The sequence below is a fragment of the Drosophila tropicalis genome, unplaced genomic scaffold (genome assembly GCF_018151085.1).
Source record: "Drosophila tropicalis isolate 14030-0801.00 unplaced genomic scaffold, ASM1815108v1 contig_593, whole genome shotgun sequence".
Classification (NCBI taxonomy): domain Eukaryota; kingdom Metazoa; phylum Arthropoda; class Insecta; order Diptera; family Drosophilidae; genus Drosophila; species Drosophila tropicalis.
Window position 1 is genome coordinate 9,116,820 of NW_027173070.1, and position 14,946 is coordinate 9,131,765.

Below are 14,946 nucleotides of genomic sequence, written 5' to 3' on the forward strand. Positions count from 1 at the left end.
GTAAAAACAAATGTTGGCAAACAACAATAACAAGGAAAAGGATGTCCTGCTGAGTGTGTGTGTGTGTGAGTGTGTGGAAAAGTGCGTTGTATTCGGATTGCAATTAACATTTTCCGCTGGCAGGACATGTGGCTAGGCGAGGCAATTAGAGGCTCATTTCACACAGGCAAACACAGTCCAACAGGAAGCTGTTGGACTCCGAGCCGAGCCCTTTTGTGTGCGATCACGTAGAGGACCAGACGCAGGAAAAAAAAAAAATTAAAGAGGATAGAGAAGCAACCTTCTCAATATTTTTGGTGATTAGTGACTTTGCGCCCTTTTGGAACGAATGGCTAATATGCGAGAAGGAGAGATAGAAATGGGCAAGGAAACGCCTGTGGCGTTAATTGTTTTGTCCCCGTGTTTCTTATTTTTATGCCTTTTGATTTGCACCGCTCTAAGAAGTTAATCTAGGCCAACATAGGAGGAAACGGAAGCGGAAGCCCTTTCACTTGTTGTTTTTTTCATACCGGTTTATTGCAAATATATACATGGGAATTTCTATTATAAAAACCGTAAACCACTACGTCGACTTTAGGCGATTACAGAAAATTATGCATTATAGGTACTCCGTTACTCGCATTACTTATAAAACATAATTTGTTGTGACGCCCCAAATACCTGGAGCTCAAAGCCATTTCTTTCGCTGTTTCTTAGTCTCGTTCGCGTTTGGATGCATTGGAATGCGCGGCAAATGTGGTGCATGGGTGGCAGTCATTAGAAAAGGTCCCTGTTGAAGGGTAACTCCAGCAGCAGTCCGAACCAGTGAACTGCGTTTTGAATGAATGCCATCGATAATATAATTGACAGGGAAATTCAACATGCCTGGTCTATAATGGGCTATTCTACTGAGTCCAGTGACGGCGCAAATGGCTGGAGATTTGCCACCCAAACGTCTACCCGTATAGCCAGCACCTCCGCAACATCTGCCTTTACCTCCTCCTCCTCCTCCTCCTCCACCGTCCTTCTGTCGCATGGGGCAAGAATCGGCATCGTATTCATGCCATTGTCGATGGCCCGGTTTGCCTGAATTGCATTGAAAGCAGCGAGCATGCCTGGAATTTATTGGTCGTGTACGACTATCTCCATCGCCATCGGCTCCACCACCACCATTAGCACCACCGACACCACCAGTACCCGTATTTGATTTCGCACAGGCTGCTCGACAGCAGCCCTTGCAACCGGAGTTACAATTATGCGGAGGTTTTGCACAACGTCCACCACAGCCGGACTTGCATTGATTTTTCGCGCAGTTGGGTAAAAAGAATGTTTTGCTTTCCGTATTACTAGCTAGATGGTCTCGATGGGAACGTTGAAGAAAATCGTGTTTATCATTGACGGGGCCACCACCACCACCACCGCGATGAATGACTTTGTCATGACTCTTTTTACTATAATGCTTGGATTTTTTTTCTTTTGCTGACCTCATTTTAAAGCTTTTCACACTTTCAAATACTTTTGAAGGGTTTTTTGACAGATTTTCTTTTAGAGATCCACCACCACTATTGATACTTTCCAACTTTGAGGAAACTGAAAGTAATTTTTCACGTGAAAGACTTCTTGAACGTTCTATTGGTACACTCTTGAGTTTGTTCTTATGTTTAATCTTATGCTTGGCTTCCTTCTTATGCACAATCTTTTCGTTATCGGGTTTGCTCTTAGCTTTTGTTCCCATTATGAAAATTTCCAGGGCTTGAGCAATTAGTTCGGCCAGCTTTTCTTTAGTTTCGAATCCTTTCCGGCAATAACCACAATCACAAGAGCATCCATTTGAATCACTCGGCTCATTTGTTGTGTCTGGACAACTGCTTAGATTGCAAGTTTCTTGCTGTGTTCCATCTTTGGGGGGAGCATAATTTTGAAACTCATTATCATTACTTTCTAACTTTGGCAGATTTGGATTCTTATTTGCTAGTGGAATATATTTGATTAGTTAGATTAGAGTCAGTAGAAAAGATGTGCAATACTTACGATATTCATTGTATGGACGTTGGTAAATAGGATCCTGGGCATATTGAAAATCATTATAGTTATCATCATATTGAAATGACCGCCTTGTATACATGTCCTGCGGCGGATGATGTGGAGGTTGCTCATGGAAATTAAGATAGTGATAGTCAAAGAGGCCACCATTATAGCCATTAAAGGTATTTGAAAGTCTTGGACCCTGCGACGATGGATTGGTTCCTATACGGCTAATGGCATTTGTCAGTTGATCAATGAGGGCATTATTATTGTTGCAATCTTGCAAAACTATAATATTAAATGGTGCCTCCTTTGTGGGATCAGCAGTGATGGGCACCTGGTTAGGCCATTGATTAGGAATAGGAGCTTGCTGATAGACATAGGGTTGTGCCGGCTGATAGTTCGGCCATGGCGGCTGTCCTTGAGCCTGCTGGGCATAGTAGGTGTTCATGGCACTTTGGATTTTGGAATTGCACTGTATACACATTCCTTCATAACCGCCAGGGGGTGTGGCTTCAGCTACATTATATTGTCCGCATAGTTGGCACACACGGTCGTTGCAAGTGCCACCAGATCGACGACGATTTATCTTTTGACTTTCTTGTGGCTTTGATGTGGAAGGCTCTGTCAATCTGGAATCTTTGGATGAATGTGCCTCGTTCTGTGATTGTGGTTGCGGATTCGCAACGGGTCGTCGTCGAAGCGGACAATTACATTTTTTGCATGGTCTTACCGTGTAGTCATGACACTCATTGCAGTTCCTTAGGACATAAATATTTTCGCCCGATTCTCGTGGAACATTACTATTCGGGCATCCTTCTTTTTGCATTGTGGTGGTTCTGCTTGCGGCGGTGTTGATGGTTGGGCGCAATCATTCTCAGAATAATCAGTTTGATTGTCATCGTTAACCGCCTCCCTGCGACCGGTTGAGTTCCGATAGTGGCCTTTAATTTTGCCGACTTCAAATCGTGTCATGTCCGAAAATTTGGAAAAGCTCTATTTGACATAATCCGCTAGGCATTGCGATTGTCACTAGAACCTGCAGAGGCATTTTTCGATTCCGATGCTTTGTCCGCATTTTTTGAAGACTTACGCCAACTCCAGAATTTGAACCTTAGTTTAGGAGGCTTAGCGGTTAAACCACAACAGCTATGAAACTGACGCAACATAGGTCCACGTCCGGGTACTAAAAATCCTGTGCTAATGTGTCTTCTAGTGTCATAACCCCTTTCCCCTGTTATAGTTTGAAGTTGTGGAGCCTGTGAGTCCGTTTTTCTTCGAATATGAACGGGTTGCGGTCTTAGTTGGGATGGGGCATTCGATAGGCGCACTTGAAGAAAACTTCCTCGATAAAACGCTGGGCCAGAAGCTTTAGAATTAGCACTAATTACTGGAGATCTTGCCATAAAATTCGTGGCATTCGGACTATCCCTGGTATTCACAGAAGATCTCACAATACGTTGCACAGCTCTCGAAGAACTTGGCATCTCATCATTCAAGCGATTGTTTGACAAAGTGGGCCGCATGGGTCTGCTTTGTGCATGGACTGACAAATTTCGACGTTCTGGACCACGAGCATTAAGATTGGTTCTTTGCAATGATTGGTTAGTTCGATTTATCGATTGGGTGTGGGTTCTATTGGCGTTGACATTTGTATTCGCAGGAGATCTTGCCTTGGCATTGCCACTTGCATTTGCAGTTTGATTGTCATCGCGACCCGCTTTCTTACGAACGTTTGAGTTCCTGTAGTGGCTTATATTTTTATTAATTTCAAAACGTGTCATGTCAAAAAATGTTGAGAAAAAACTCTACTGACATTTCCCACTAGGCGTTGTAAGTTTCGTTAAAATCTGCGGAGTGGGTTTTTAGTTTTGATGATTTATGCAGCTTTGGTTATGATTTACGCCAATTCCAAAGTTTTAACCTAATTCTATGAGACTTAATATGAAATTGTCGCAGAAAGGGCCCCCGCCCAGGTACGATAAATCCTGTAGTATTGCGCGTTGCTGGTCTTTCACGTTCTCTCTCAGAGTGAGCTGACCCCGGCATGGCTCGTGGTTGTGTAGGCGGCGCCCTGTTCACCATTGGTTTATTTGAGTTGCTTCGGAATTGATCATGTTGTGGTCTAGGTACGGGTTGTTCATCTGCTGAACGCAATTGAAGAAAACTTCCTCTACGGGACTTTTTACCAGAAGGCTTAGAATTCGCATTATTGTTCGCATTGGCTGGTGCAGTTTCTGATGAAATTACACGTTCTGGTGGTCGACCTGTTGACTTGGTGTTATTGCCACTGGAATCTTCTTTGGCTTTAGGAGGTTCTTTAGCTTTGGAAGGTTCTTTAGCTTCAGGAGATTCTTTGGCCTTAACACTTTCATTGGCATTGGCACTCGTATTCTCAGGAGATTTTGCCGGAAAATATGTCCTTGACGTAGTAAACCGTGAGTGTCTGTTAGGTTCACGCTCCGATGGAACTGGACGTTCTGGTGGTTGATACATTGGATTGATTTGAAGTATTGGTTGGCTAGTCCTATTGACCCCGGAATCTTCTTTGGTCTTTGAAGGTTTCTTAGCTTTGGGAGATTCTTTGGCTTTAGGTGGTTCCTTAGTTTTGGGAGGTTCTTTAGCCTTGGGGGTTTTATCGTTCTTAGAGTTTTCGTTGGCATTGGCACTTATATTCTCAGAAGATTTTGCCGACCGTTGCGCAGTGGTAGTAGGTTCGACCTTAGCACTTACAGGAGGTTTCACCTTGGATTGTGCAGTTTCTTTGGGCTTATCTCCAGCATTGGCATTTGTACTCGCAGGAAAATATGTTCTTGGAGTAGTAAGCTGTGAGTGTTGGTTTGGTTTACGCTCCGATGGAACTGGACGATCTGGTGGTTGATACATTGGATTGATTTGAAGTATTGGCTGGCTGGTCCTATTGACTCCGGAATCTTCTTGGGTCTTTGAAGGTTCCTTAGCTTTGGGTGTTTTTTTGGCTTTAGGTGGTTCCTTAGTTTTGGGAGGTTCTTTAGCCTTGGGGGTTTTATCGTTCTTAGAGTTTTCGTTGGCATTGACACTTATATTCTCAGAAGATTTTGCCGACCGTTGCGCAGTGGTAGTAGGTTCGACCTTAGCACTTGCAGGAGGTTTCACCTTGGATTGTGCAGTTTCTTTGGGCTTATCTCCAGCATTGGCATTTGTACTCGCAGGAAAATATGTTCTTGGAGTAGTAAGCTGTGAGTGTTGGTTTGGTTTACGCTCCGATGGAACTGGACGATCTGGTGGTTGATACATTGGATTGATTTGAAGTATTGGCTGGCTGGTGTTATTGACACCGGAGTCTTCTTTGGTCTTTGAAGGCTCCTTAGCTTTGGGAGTTTCCTTGGCTTTAGGTGGTTCTTTAGTTTTGGGAGGTTCTTTAGCCTTGTGGGTTTTATCGTTCTTAGAGTTTTCGTTGGCATTGGCACTTATATTCTCAGATTTTGCCGACTGTTGCGCAGTGGTAGTAGCATTGTTATTTGTATTTGCAGGAGGTTTCACCTTGGATTGTGCAGTTTCTTTGGGCTTATCTCCAGCATTGGCATTTGTACTCGCAGGAAAATATGTTCTTGGAGTAGTAAGCTGTGAGTGTTGGTTTGGTTTACGCTCCGATGGAACTGGACGATCTGGTGGTTGATACATTGGATTGATTTGAAGTATTGGCTGGCTGGTCCTATTGACTCCGGAATCTTCTTTGGTCTTTGAAGGTTCCTTAGCTTTGGGTGTTTCTTTGGCTTTAGGTGGTTGCTTAGTTTTGGGAGGTTCTTTAGCCTTGGGGGTTTTATCGTTCTTAGAGTTTTCGTTGGCATTGGCACTTATATACTCAGAAGATTTTGCCGACCGTTGCGCAGTGGTAGTAGGTTCGACCTTAGCACTTGCAGGAGGTTTCACCTTGGATTGTGCAGTTTCTTTGGGCTTATCTCCAGCATTGGCATTTGTACTCGCAGGAAAATATGTTCTTGGAGTAGTAAGCTGTGAGTGTTGGTTTGGTTTACGCTCCGATGGAACTGGACGATCTGGTGGTTGATACATTGGATTGATTTGAAGTATTGGCTGGCTGGTGTTATTGACACCGGAGTCTTCTTTGGTCTTTGAAGGTTCCTTAGCTTTGGGTGTTTTTTTGGCTTTAGGTGGTTCCTTAGTTTTGGGAGGTTCTTTATCGTTCTTAGAGTTTTCGTTGGCATTGGCACTTATATTCTCAGAAGATTTTGCCGACCGTTGCGCAGTGGTAGTAGGTTCGACCTTAGCACTTGCAGGAGGTTTCACCTTGGATTGTGCAGTTTCTTTGGGCTTATCTCCAGCATTGGCATTTGTACTCGCAGGAAAATATGTTCTTGGAGTAGTAAGCTGTGAGTGTTGGTTTGGTTTACGCTCCGATGGAACTGGACGATCTGGTTGTTGATACATGGGATTGATTCGTTGTAATGGTTGGCTGGTGTTATTGACCCCGGAATCTTCTTTGGGCTTTGAAGTTTCCTTAGCTTTAGGAATTTCTATGGCTTTAGGAGGTTCCTTAGCTTTGCGAGGTTCTTTAGCTTTAGGCGAAGCACTTTTATTCTCAGGAGGTTCAACCTTAGCATTGGCATTTGTATTGGCGGAAGATTTCGCCGCTGGTTGTGCAGTGGCATTTTGGTAATCTCGGGCATTGCCATTTGTACTTGTAGGAAACCATGTTCTTGGCGAAGCAGACCGTTTGGGTCGAGTTGTTTCAGTTGTAGATCGGGTTGGTTCAGGCTCCCATGGAATTAGACGTTCTGGTGGTTGAGTTTTGGGATTGATTCTTTGCATTGTTTGGCTGGTGTTATTGCCTTTAGAATCCTCTTTAGTTTTAGGAATTTCTTTGGCTTTACGACTTTCCTTAGCTTTGGGTGTGTATTCTTTAGCGTTGGAAGTGTGACCGAGAGGCTGGTTTTGTGCAGAGGGCGTAGAAGTTTGACGTTCTGGTGGTTCACTAGGTTTGGTTTTCTGTATCGGTTGGTTAGTTGGTTGTTTCGGTTGTTGGGTTTTATTGGCTTTGGTTTTATCCTTCACATTTTCCGTCGCATTCGCAGGAGTGCCTTGAGTCGAAGTAGGTTGGGTTGCGGGGACCGGCGTGGGTGTTGCTGCAGGGGCTCCGCCAGGAACTCGCGAAGGTGCTTGCACGGAGGTTGGTGCAGGAATTGATTCAGGAGCCGGTGCACGTGGAGGACTCTTGGTGTTGAATCGTTGTTTTGCCTGGTTGGCTTTGGATTCTTCTTGAGCACTCACACCTGTAGTCGCAGGTAACTTACTAGGCGCCGTTGTTTCGGGATTAGCTTTGGTGTTTGATTTTTTCGCAGAACTGGATATATCATCATCTAAGCGATCTCTCGACGAAGTTGGAGGTAATGGGCGGCTTGGTGCCGATTTCACGGGTGTATTGGCTTTGGGTTTATCTTTCGCATTAAGATCCGCAGTCGCTGGGCTTCTTAGAGAGGAAGTAGGATAGCTTGGTGCGGGAATTTGTCCTGGGGCTGATGCCTGCGCTGGTGCAGGAGCTAATGCCGGAGGCGGTGTGGAGGCTGGCGCAGGTGGGGGACTCTTCGTGATGGGTCGTTGTTTTGCTTTGTTGACATTAGGATTTTCTTTGCTCTTGGGTTCCTCTTTAGCACTGACAGCTGCATTCGCGGGTGCCTTACCTTTATTAAGATCATCTTTGGTGTTGGCACTTACCATTTCGGAAAATCTGGGTTTACGTTGCGTTTTTCTTGGAGAACTGGGTTTCTCATTATCGAAGTGATCTTTTGAGGGAATAGGAGGTATGGGGCGGCTAGGTGGTGGGGTTGCAGCTGTTTGACGTGGAGGGTCTGGCCGTTTACTAACGGTGTTTGCTTGTTGTATCGGTTCTTTAGGTTTATTGGCTGTTGGTTTATCCTTCGAATTGACACTCGCACTCCTAGGACTTCTTAGAGAGGATGTATGTTGGCTTGGTGTTGGCACTGGCGCTGGGGCTGCTGCAGAAGCTGGTGCAGGTGGAGGACTCTTGGTGATGGGTTGTTGTTTTGCTTCGTTGACATTAGGATTTTCTTTGGCCTTGGGTTCTTCTTTGACAGGCGCTTTACTTGGAGCAGTTATATAAGGATCATCTTTGTTATTCACATTTGCCATTCCCGAAAATCTTGGCTTACTTTGCGTTTTTCTTGCAGAGCTAGGAATCTCATCATCGAAGCGATCTTTTGGCGAAGTTGGTGGTTTGGAGGGGCTAGGTGGAGGAGCGCTGGCCGTCGGAGGTGGACGTTCTTGTGATTTACTAACGGTGTTTGCTTGTATCGGTTCTTTAGGTTTATTGGCTGTGGGTTTATCCTTCGAATTGGCACTCGCACTCCTAGGACTTCTCAGAGAGGATGTATGTTGGCTTGGTGTGGGCACTGGCGCTGGGGCTGCTGCAGGAGCTGGTGCAGGTGAAGGACCCTTGGTGATGGGTTGTTGTTTTGCTTGGTTGACAGTAAGATTTTCTTTGGCCTTGGGTTCTTCTTTGACAGGCGCTTTACTTGGAGCAGTTATATAAGGATCATCTTTGTTATTCACATTTGCCATTCCCGAAAATCTTGGCTTACTTTGCGTTTTTCTTGCAGAGCCAGGAATCTCATCATCGAAGCGATCTTTTGGCGCAGTAGGTGGTTTGGAGGGGCTAGGTGGTGGTGCGCTGGCCGTCGGAGGTGGACGTTCTGGTGGTGTACTAACGGTGTTTGCTTGTATCGGTTCTTTAGGTTTATTGGGATTTGTAGATGGTCCAGGAGATGAATTAGAAGGTATGGGTTGTCTTGGAGCAGGAGCTGGTTGGTTGGCTTTATTGGGATTAGGTTTATCTTTTGTGGCAACAGACGAATGGAGAGCTTGGCTGGATGCAGGAGCCACCGAAGTTGGACGTTCCGGTGGTCGACTGTTGTTTCTTCTTACTGTTTGGTTGGGACGTTGTATCGGTTGGTTATTCTTATTGATATTCGAATTAGCGTTCGCATTTGCAGGAGCACCGGTAGACGAAGTGGGAGGTTTGGGTGGGCTGGGAGCAGGGGCTGCCGCAGGTGGTCGACCTGTAGTGTTAGTTCGTCTTGTTTGGCTGGGACGTTGTATCGGTTGGTTATTCTTATTGATATTCAAATTAGCGTTTGCATTTGCAGGAGCACCGGTAGACGAAATGGGGGGGTTGGGTGGTCTGGGAGCAGGGGCTGCCGCAGGTGGTCGACCTGTAGTGTTAGTTCGTCTTGTTTGGCTGGGACGTTGTATCGGTTGGTTATTCTTATTGATATTCGAATTAGCGTTCGCATTCGTAGGAGCACCGGTAGACGAAGTGGGAGGTTTGGGTGGGCTGGGTGCATTGGCCACCGCAGGTGCTCGCTCTGGTGGTCGAACAGTGGTCTCGGCTCTTTTTATTGTCTCGTCGGTTTTACTTGCATCAGCATTATCCGTGGCAATCGCGACTGTATCCGGAGATTTTGTTATTCGTTCCGCATCTGCTGATGAATTAGGCAATTTTAATCGATCTTTTGACGGAGTGGGAGTTTTGTCTGCTGAACTAGCCGCTTCAAATTCCAAATCTTTTGATGGAAGTTGGGGTTGCCTTGCTGAAGGTGGTGCCGGAGGTCGCCGTTCTGGCGCTCGACTAATAGTGTTGGTCCTTCGAAACGGTGGGTTGGCATTGTTGGCAGTTGATTTATCCCTTGCATTGGCACTCTTCACTTCGTTTGAGTGAGACGAAGTGGGAGGTGGAGGTTCACTAGCTGCAGAGATCGCCGATATTCGATGTTCTTGTAGCCGACTAGCGGTATAATTTCTTTGAACTGGTCGGTTAGTTCGGAGTTGGTTGGTTCTAGCAGCATTAGGATTATCCTTGGCATTAACTCTTGCATTCAGATAAGTAAAAGGACACGAAGGAGGAGGTATTGGTCGGCTTATCCTTGATGGCGGGGGCGTTGGAGGATCTGGTGGGCGACTAATTGGAATGATTCGATATGTCGATCGTTGGTTTCTTCGTTGTCTCGGCTGATTGATTCGTTGCATTGATTGGTTGGCTTCTTGTAAATTGCGATGTTGGCAACTTAAGCGTGGACGTGCTGTGAATTAAATTTTTTAAGAGATATTTTTATATTTGTTGTTAATGCTACTACCTACTCCCTCCGTTTCCACAGCATTGATCATCGAATGACCCTTTACCGCCGCTACAACGCTTACAGTTTCTTAACAAATTTTCACAGGGAATCGAAATCCTGCCAAAATCCTTGCTTGGACGTGGTCGGCATATCACCTTAAAGATCGGTTTCGGCGTAGCCTTGGATGTTTTCTAGAAACGAAACAGAATTAATATTTTAAATAAACCTGGAAGTTAATTGAAGCTTACACAACTACAATCTGGAGTAAACTTGGGTACAGCACGAAGAGAGCAACTAGGTTTAGTTTTTTTGGGAGTCCGTTTTTTGGGCAAACAACTACAAGTCATGTCCATATATTGAGGAGGTACACAGGGATTCATTTGTGCAAGCATATAACGTGGCATCATTCCATAAAGACCGCACATTGGGCAGCAATTGGGTGCTGTTGGTGGCGGTGGTGGTGGATTTTTCGGTTGACAGGTTGGACATGGTGTTGGCTTAGCTCTTGGCTTATTACATCGTGGGCAACGTTTTCGTAGGGGTTTCGGCGAAGGATTCCTGCAATTATGCTCAGTGGAATATCTGTATGTTTTTAAAGATCTCTCCATTAGTGTTTCATTGGAGCAACGCGTTGGAGTTTTTTGACGATACTTTGGCTCCTCTTGCTTAACGAAAGTAGTTCTTTGCCTTACATACTCATCACTGAAGCTCTCATGTGGCAGTAGTTCATCTTCGCAATACTCCGAACGGTTAACTGTGAGAGGATTTTTCAGTGCTGCATGTTTGCTTCTCGATGAACCCAATTCCAAGTAATCTGATGGCTCATCCACATTAAAAGAACATGTCCGATCCTTTTTTGCCTTGGATCTTGGTGGTTCTTGTCCCCTGGCTTCTCTTGGTTCACGATAAGACTGTGATACATGCTGACAATTAGAGCAAACCCTTCGAGGAGTACCTGTCCCTGATTGAGGAGTTCTTCTTTTAGGACTACGAGAACATTCGGGCTCTGAGCATACTTGGGTAATAGCTCTCTGACAGTATGCCTCCTCTGCGTAATTATCATAGTCTCTTTTACTGTTTTTCTTATCTCTCCGTTTAGTTGTTTCGCATTCGCAGTTTGGAGCCGCCGCGGGATCACACTCGCAATCCACCTGATCAACAGGCTTGATCTTATTCTTTTTCTTCTTTTTGTTAACTGATGCTGAGCTGTATGCGTTAATTAATCGCGAGTTTGATTTCTCTACAATTGGATTCTTTTTTATTGCTTGCCTAAAACCATTGTATTCCATATAATGGGAAGAAGATCTGCCGCATGAGTTTCTATCACAATAATTGGGAACATTGCAGCTACTAATACAACTGCGAGCGTTGTTTTCGTCGTCATAATCTCGACCCCTTATCTTAATTTCTTCCATTCTATGTTTGCTTAGGTTCTTTGATCGATTATAGCAAAGAGCGGTGCAAGGTCTTGCGGGCAAACCATAAACGCTCTTAGTCACAATCGGATTCTTTAAGAATGTAGAGTTTGGATAATAATCATTATTACCGCCAGGAACTCGACTCCACATTTTAGGTACTTTCCACTCAAGACCCAAAAAACTTGACTTTACTCGAACAAATGATGGACTCTCTTTGAGGGATGCTGGAGTTGATGCTACTTCAGGGCTTTCCTGCTGGACCAGAGTGCCTATTGTAGCTTGTGATGATTCAGATTGAACGGTATGTGGTATAGATTCTTGGCTGCTATTCCATATGGGATCGTCTGTTGATGTACCTTTCAGACTTCCTCCGTTTCGTATAACCAGATAACCTTCTCTTGGCAATTGGTTATAGAGGAGACCCAGTTGGGCAAGACGTTCATCTATGTCCAACATTGGCGAACCCCAAAAAATGCGGTATGAGTTTTTTTGGAAGGTGTCTATTGTCACATTCTCTAATGTAAAATTTGGAAAGTTTTTCAAAGTAGAAATTAGTTATTACGATTAATGAAACATTGAAAGACAGGCCAACTGTGATTTTAAACGAAAGTGGTCTAATTTTTTATTACATAGAACTGAACATAGGACTTAACGGTATGTCTGGTTAATAAGGGCAGGTCATGGTCGAAGTTTTACGTTGAACTTCCTCCATGATCTGTACTCATTTGCAAGACAATGTGCGTAAATTTGAATGACTTGAACCTAACAGACGACTATATTCCTTTTGCAAGGCACGCGCATTTAATGGTTGATTCTCATACATTCGCCAGCTACGTTGATATTGCTCCAGGGCCAAACTCATAGAACGTTGACGACGCGATCCATTTGTCTTTTTAGGCATGGATTTGGTTCGCAACTGCCTACATTCTGGCCTTGACATATCCGGCTTGGGCCAATGTAAGGGACGACGCATGGGCAATTGCTCGGGAAAAAGGCAGGAGGATTGAGTATTACAAAGATTACGGCAACGTTTTTTTTTTCCTAGGTTTCATTTTAGGATGTTCTTGTTGATACACTTGATGACAATGTTCAGTATACTCAGTCTTCTTATGGGTTAAATTGCTATAGCTAACTGTTTTCTTAGTGGACTTGACTTCTATGGGCTGAGAACTAGACTTTCGGCTAATGGCATGTCCATCCTCTTCATCTGAACTGACCAATAGATAGACAGAATACTGCTTGGGCTTTGCCTCGTGTCCGTCTCCAGCACTTAATCGTAATTTTTCTGACACCATCGCCGCCTGTGTGTCGTTCTTTTGGTCATTACCCTTAGCGTCACACATGTGAACAACCAGACGCATTAGGGAATCCCATAAGGGATTATCTTCCATGTTCTTTACTTTGTTGCCAGTGAGGAATTCATTCAAATTCAGAGGCTCTCTAGTTTCGGATTTGACCTTATTTGGCGTGGACTCTGATTTTTCAGGATGCAATAGTTTCTTAAGTGCCTCCAAATCCAAGTCACATGTCCTTGGTGGAGGTGGTTTTAGTTCTTTGGAAGTCTTTAGCATTGTTTGACTAGACCGAGCACTTTTACTCGGCTTGATACCATTATCCTCTGTAAGAGTTATGGTACTGGTATTATTACCAGACTCTAAACGCTGAGCTAGACGTTTTAAAAATCTCTTGGACGTCACCTTAACTACCCTTTTGGGCAACTCGGAGGGTAGCTTGGCGGTTGGTACTTTACCCACAATGTGAAAGACTTGAGGAACCTTTGCTGAAGCAGTCGCAAGAGGAGAAGTTGCCCGTGAAGGACTCTTCTTCGCATGCTCCATAGCATTGGCTGCCTTATACATTATGGATTCTGTATCCGATTCATCGGCAGAGCTATCCAAATAATGGCTGGCACACTTGCCAAAGTTGAATGTGCTCGTAGGCTGTGAGTGCCAGTGTTGTGACTGCTCTTGGCTTGCTTTTACCTGTGATTGCTCATAATGTGGTGTCTTCTTTGGATGGTTGGGTAACGGCTTAACCTTACTAGCAATTTTTACAGATGACTTGGGCTTGCTGTTTGCTTTAACCACCAGCGGTTCACTGAATTTGCAACGAGGATTTAATGAAGCTCGCTTGAATAATGATGGCGATGGTGGTTCTGTGTGACGTAGAACATTTATCATCTGAGCTGATTTTGTTGCGGGTAGCTCGCGGCCAGTTTCAGAGCTGGAACGTTTCTTTAAGATACTAACTGGAGCAAACTCTTTGGACTTGGCCAATACTTCTGCATACATAGATGTCTGAGATGGACAATTCTGTGGTTCTTCGCCAATAAAATTGCCAGCACACATTCCAAAATTAAAGGCATTATGAATTTGTTGCCCGGGCGGTTTAAAGTTCTGACCAACACAGCGTCTTACACCACCCATAGGTGATGTAGGTGCCTGTCTGCCCATTAACCCATATTCCTTGGGTAGCTCCATGCCAGGGTGACCCCAGTTTGCGGGTTGGCAATTTCGCTGAGGTTGCATATAACCTGACATTATGCCATTGAAGCGATTAGTATCTTTTGGTGGTGGCGCTGGCTTCATTAAATTCCTTCGCAAACGATTCAATCTGCGACTACTGGCATCAGGTTGAGTCATAGTGGCCATGCGTGGCATGGCTCCAACTAATTTATTACACATTGTATGCCAATATTCAGGACTCGATGGTGTTAAATTCCTTTGACGTATTACGGTTTGGGGGGGCAAATCCCGCCCCTGACGGTTGCTGACGATATGGCGAGACTAGATTTTGGTAGGCACTCAACGACAATTGCTTGGCTAGGCCACCCATTAGGCCTTTACGCCGGACCATAATGCAGTTTCTGTTGATGTGTTTCGCTTGGACTCTTTGATTTTGGTGGACTTTTATTTCAATTAAGGTTTTATTTTTTTTTTTTTTTTTGATAGTTTTGTATTTTAGATCTGTGCGTACATTTAAAATTTTGGATGCACGTAACGTGCCAAAAATATTATTGGAACCGAAACATTGACGGGCAAATCATGGCAATGTGAACTATAAGGTTTATGGGATAGATCAACTTGTATTGCAATTTATGGCAAATAAGAAGAAAACTTTGCTATAAACAAACTTGTTTGTCTGTTTCTATGAAAAATATTCTGTCAGTCTTTGAGCTATTGCTACGAATCCATAATTTTTAGGTTTCTTTCAGATATATGCGGCACATATATTATAGTCGAATCGATTAAACAACTATACCAAGTATAAAATGATGTGATACCGATCTGAATTAATAGAATGACTTTTAAAGTGTCATATAAAATATACAAAAAGTACTAAATTTTTGAGCAGCACTGTAGTATCTTAGTAGGCCTCGCTCTAACTATAAAAGT

At 44.2% G+C, this 14,946-nt stretch overlaps 3 protein-coding genes across 4 annotated transcripts; all 3 read right to left on the minus strand.

Moving 5' to 3' along the window:
* Positions 1–491: 491 nt before the first annotated feature.
* Positions 492–3,013, minus strand: LOC137576007 (uncharacterized). The gene is made up of 2 exons (XM_068288817.1): positions 2,011–3,013; positions 492–1,950 (listed from the first exon to the last, which is right to left on the minus strand). Exons 1-2 carry the CDS (start codon positions 2,831–2,833, stop codon positions 668–670), a joined length of 2,106 nt encoding a protein of 701 aa, XP_068144918.1. The 5' UTR covers positions 2,834–3,013; the 3' UTR covers positions 492–667.
* Positions 3,014–3,750: 737 nt separating this feature from the next.
* LOC137576006 (uncharacterized) lies at positions 3,751–12,066 on the minus strand. 2 transcript variants are annotated; one of them, XM_068288815.1, is made up of 3 exons: positions 10,382–12,066; positions 10,156–10,324; positions 3,751–10,097 (listed from the first exon to the last, which is right to left on the minus strand). In XM_068288815.1, exons 1-3 carry the CDS (start codon positions 12,005–12,007, stop codon positions 3,898–3,900), a joined length of 7,995 nt encoding a protein of 2,664 aa, XP_068144916.1. In that variant the 5' UTR covers positions 12,008–12,066; the 3' UTR covers positions 3,751–3,897. The 2 variants fall into 2 exon arrangements, with proteins under 2 accessions (XP_068144916.1, XP_068144917.1); XM_068288816.1 differs by lacking the exon at positions 10,382–12,066 and having other exon boundaries at positions 10,152–10,318.
* A 77-nt stretch (positions 12,067–12,143) lies between these two features.
* LOC137576878 (uncharacterized) lies at positions 12,144–14,662 on the minus strand. Its single transcript, XM_068290213.1, is given in 3 exon segments — positions 12,144–12,573; positions 12,575–14,272; positions 14,316–14,662. Coding segments are annotated over 3 exon segments (2,091 nt in total). The 5' UTR covers positions 14,408–14,662; the 3' UTR covers positions 12,144–12,272.
* Positions 14,663–14,946: the final 284 nt, after the last annotated feature.

Bases quoted from the DNA above. Each gene is read 5' to 3' on its own strand.
- LOC137576007 (XM_068288817.1), bottom strand. From the start codon at position 2,833: ATGCAAAAAGAAGGATGCCCGAATAGTAATGTTCCACGAGAATCGGGC. The intron at 1,951-2,010 runs GTAAGTATTGCA...ATATTCCACTAG, and splicing joins ACGTCCATACAATGAATATC to CAAATAAGAATCCAAATCTG.
- LOC137576006 (XM_068288815.1), bottom strand. From the start codon at position 12,007: ATGTTGGACATAGATGAACGTCTTGCCCAACTGGGTCTCCTCTATAAC. The intron at 10,325-10,381 runs GTAAGCTTCAAT...TTTCGTTTCTAG, and splicing joins TTACTCCAGATTGTAGTTGT to AAAACATCCAAGGCTACGCC. The intron at 10,098-10,155 runs GTAGGTAGTAGC...TTTAATTCACAG, and splicing joins ATGCTGTGGAAACGGAGGGA to CACGTCCACGCTTAAGTTGC.